At 29.8% G+C, this 3031-nt stretch overlaps 1 protein-coding gene across 1 annotated transcript in view; it reads right to left on the bottom strand.

Annotated features, from left to right (window-relative positions):
• Window positions 1–1690: 1690 nt before the first annotated feature.
• Window positions 1691–3031, bottom strand: part of LOC105450318 (putative nuclease HARBI1) — a 2525-nt gene continuing 1184 nt past the window's right edge. The window contains exons 2-3 of the mRNA XM_011690101.1: window positions 2416–2651; window positions 1691–2242 (exon numbers count right to left, since the gene is read on the bottom strand). Coding sequence (XP_011688403.1) covers window positions 1691–2242; window positions 2416–2651 — 788 coding nt within the window. The remainder of the gene's footprint in view (window positions 2243–2415; window positions 2652–3031) is intronic.

The following is a 3031-nucleotide window of genomic DNA, read 5'->3' as shown; positions in this document are numbered from 1 at the left end:
TTCCGCGGCTTCCCTCCCCGCGGACCCCGCATCAGACCGAGAACGTTCTGAGCGATTTCCCCCTCCCCGCGGCTTTCCCCTCCCCGCGGCTTCCCCCGCGGACCCTCCACCTCGCGGACCCCCTCTGCCCCTCACCCCTCCTCGGAGCTCCCGGGGCAGAACCGGCTCTTATTAGCTATTAAAGTTCTTTATTATAAAAGAGGTTTCTAATATGAGATAGATAGAGAGAAAGAGAGAGTTTTTGTTAAATAATACGCACCATGTATTAGTTTTAACATGAATATATTGTTCTTAGGATGTTTTCTTTTAAATTTAGATTTCACCCCGAGATCAATAACTTTACGATAGAATCAACACATGACGCTTATAATTTAATAAAGGAATTATTATTGTTATTGACAATTTAACAACTAGGTTAATGGTCATTATATTTATAGGGAAAAGATGTAGCACGTTGGAGAAAATGCTCGAACAAAATGCTGCCACACGACAAAAAATGCATGAAGAGGCAATGTTACGACAAGACAAATTACTGGATATGCTACAAAAATTTCTTCAGCAATAATGAGTACTTATTGATTACTTTTGTTATTACTCTGTGATATACATCTAATTTTTTAAATTGTGATTTTATTTTAAAGACTGAAAAAGTGCAAAACTTTTAGTTATAATGTTATAACACACATAATGTATTATATAAGGCAGAGTATTTTTTTATTTCAATAATAACAATGTTGATATATAATCAGATAAAATATATGAAAGTACAATTTTATTTTTATAAAAGATTAATGTAATACATATATAAGTAGCTAAAACGTAATAATTACAGACATGTATAAGGCTGAGTACGTTTTTATTTTAATAATAATAATGTTTAGGTATAATCAGATATAATATATGAAACTACAATTTTATTTTTATAAAAGATTAATGTGATACATATATATAAGTAACATCTGGCATTGTAATATGATACATATATGTATATGTAACAATATGTAACATTACATATTGATTGACCTATTTTTGCAATAAAATGTACTATATCAGTAAATTATTAATATTTATAATTATTTATTTTTAAAATAAATGTAATTATTTTTTAAAGAATTAACTACTCTGTAGTTTTTGCATTACATTAACATAAAAAATAAGCAATAAATAAATAAATGCATGCGTAATAAATGCAAAAACTACAGAGTAGTTAATTCTTTAAAAAATAATTACATTTATTTTAAAAATAAATAATTATAAATATTAATAATTTACTGATGCATGAATGAATATTACTCATGCAACTGCTGACAAATAGTACCGAAAAATTACCTTTGCTGCAATATTTTATAATTAATATTTTATAATTATTATTTTATAATAATATTTTATAATTAAGACAGTTGTTCGCCGTGTTCTTGCATATGATTGCACACATGTATCCGTTGTATATACAGTCAAGATATCATAGTAATATAATGAATAGATTATTTCGCATATAAATTTAAATTGTAATGAACAGAAAATTTGATCATTATCGATAAAAAAGGAACTTCTTATATTAGCAATATATATATATATATATATATATATATTAAAATTAATTTTTGTTAAATGTAACACATCAACATACATATGTGTATGTGTGTTTGTAAATATAAATTTGATGTCACATTTTTAAACCTATTTTTACTTATCTCCTATTATATCTCATATTTAAATTTGCACTTATGTTATTTCTTTTTATTACTGCAGCATCTCTGTTAAATTCAACATTCCTGTTAATTCTTTCTTCTCCTATTTCTGGTTGTTCTCTGACTAGGATAGGCTGATCTTGTAAATCTAGCTCATCATTTTGAAAAAGACAAACGTTATGCAGCACACAGCATGCAAATATATGATATGGAGCAAACTTCATGTCGTTCACTGCCAAGACATGTAATAAACTTCTCCAGCGTGTTTTCAGGTAACCAAAGCTTCTTTCTATCACCAATCTGGCAGAGGAATGGCAAAAGTTATAATTCTCTTGACGCTCTGTGAGATGGCCATTATCAGGATAAGGAACTAAAAGATGTTGGTGTAATCCATAAGCACCATCTCCAATGATATGTGTATCATTTGGAAATTTCATTGCATCATTAATATATTGTTGTAAGCTTGATAACCGAAATATTCGGGCGTCATGAATTGAACCAGCATTCCCAACATAAATGTGTCTAAATCGCATTTTGTGGTCACAAACAGACTAAACCAAAAATAAAAATTTCTATATAAATAAATTAACATAAACTTAATAGTAATGTTCAAACATTATATAGTTTTTAATAGATAAGAAGTATAATATAATTAATGTGTACGTAATTTTAATTTTTGTTACTAAATAACTAATTAGTACAGATAAAATTATTAGAACATTGCCTGAAGTTGAATCGAATGACGACCCTTTCGATTAATATACGATTCTGGACTTTCTTTTGGTGCAGGAATATTTATATGTGTTCCATCTATGGTCCCTATAATACCAGGAAAGCTACTTGTTCGAGAAAAGCCATTAACAATTTCCTCAATTTCATTTTCATTGGGCCACGTTATATAGTTTTGTGAGATTGCACATAGTGCTTTAGCGACACGGCGAACAGCTGTTATTCCCGTACCTTTACTTACATTAAATCTTTGGATTATTGATCTGAGAAAAGAAAAATTATTGTTGCAAATAATGTTAAAGCTAGATCAACAATGTGTTTTTTGCATTTTGTCTTTTGCTCTTCATCACTTTTTAGCACCCTTGCCTTTTTGCCTCTTATATCCCTATCCTTTATTTTCACCCGGGATAAATGTTGACGAACTTCAAAAGAGACAGGAAACACATGACAAGAAACACGATTATCGATAAAACAATCGCACGGAGAGAAAAAGGCAAGAGGTGAAGGGCAAAAAGCAGAAAGCAAAGAGCACATTGTAGATCCAGCCTAAGATTCAATGGCAATAATTATGAAGATAACTATATTGCACACCTATATGAATCTGATGTCGC

The sequence above is a fragment of the Wasmannia auropunctata genome, unplaced genomic scaffold, assembly GCF_000956235.1.
Source record: "Wasmannia auropunctata unplaced genomic scaffold, wasmannia.A_1.0 LD336064.1, whole genome shotgun sequence".
NCBI lineage: Eukaryota > Metazoa > Arthropoda > Insecta > Hymenoptera > Formicidae > Wasmannia > Wasmannia auropunctata.
The sequence above is the reverse complement of the archived record's forward strand: the minus strand, read 5'-3'. Positions and strand labels throughout refer to the sequence as shown.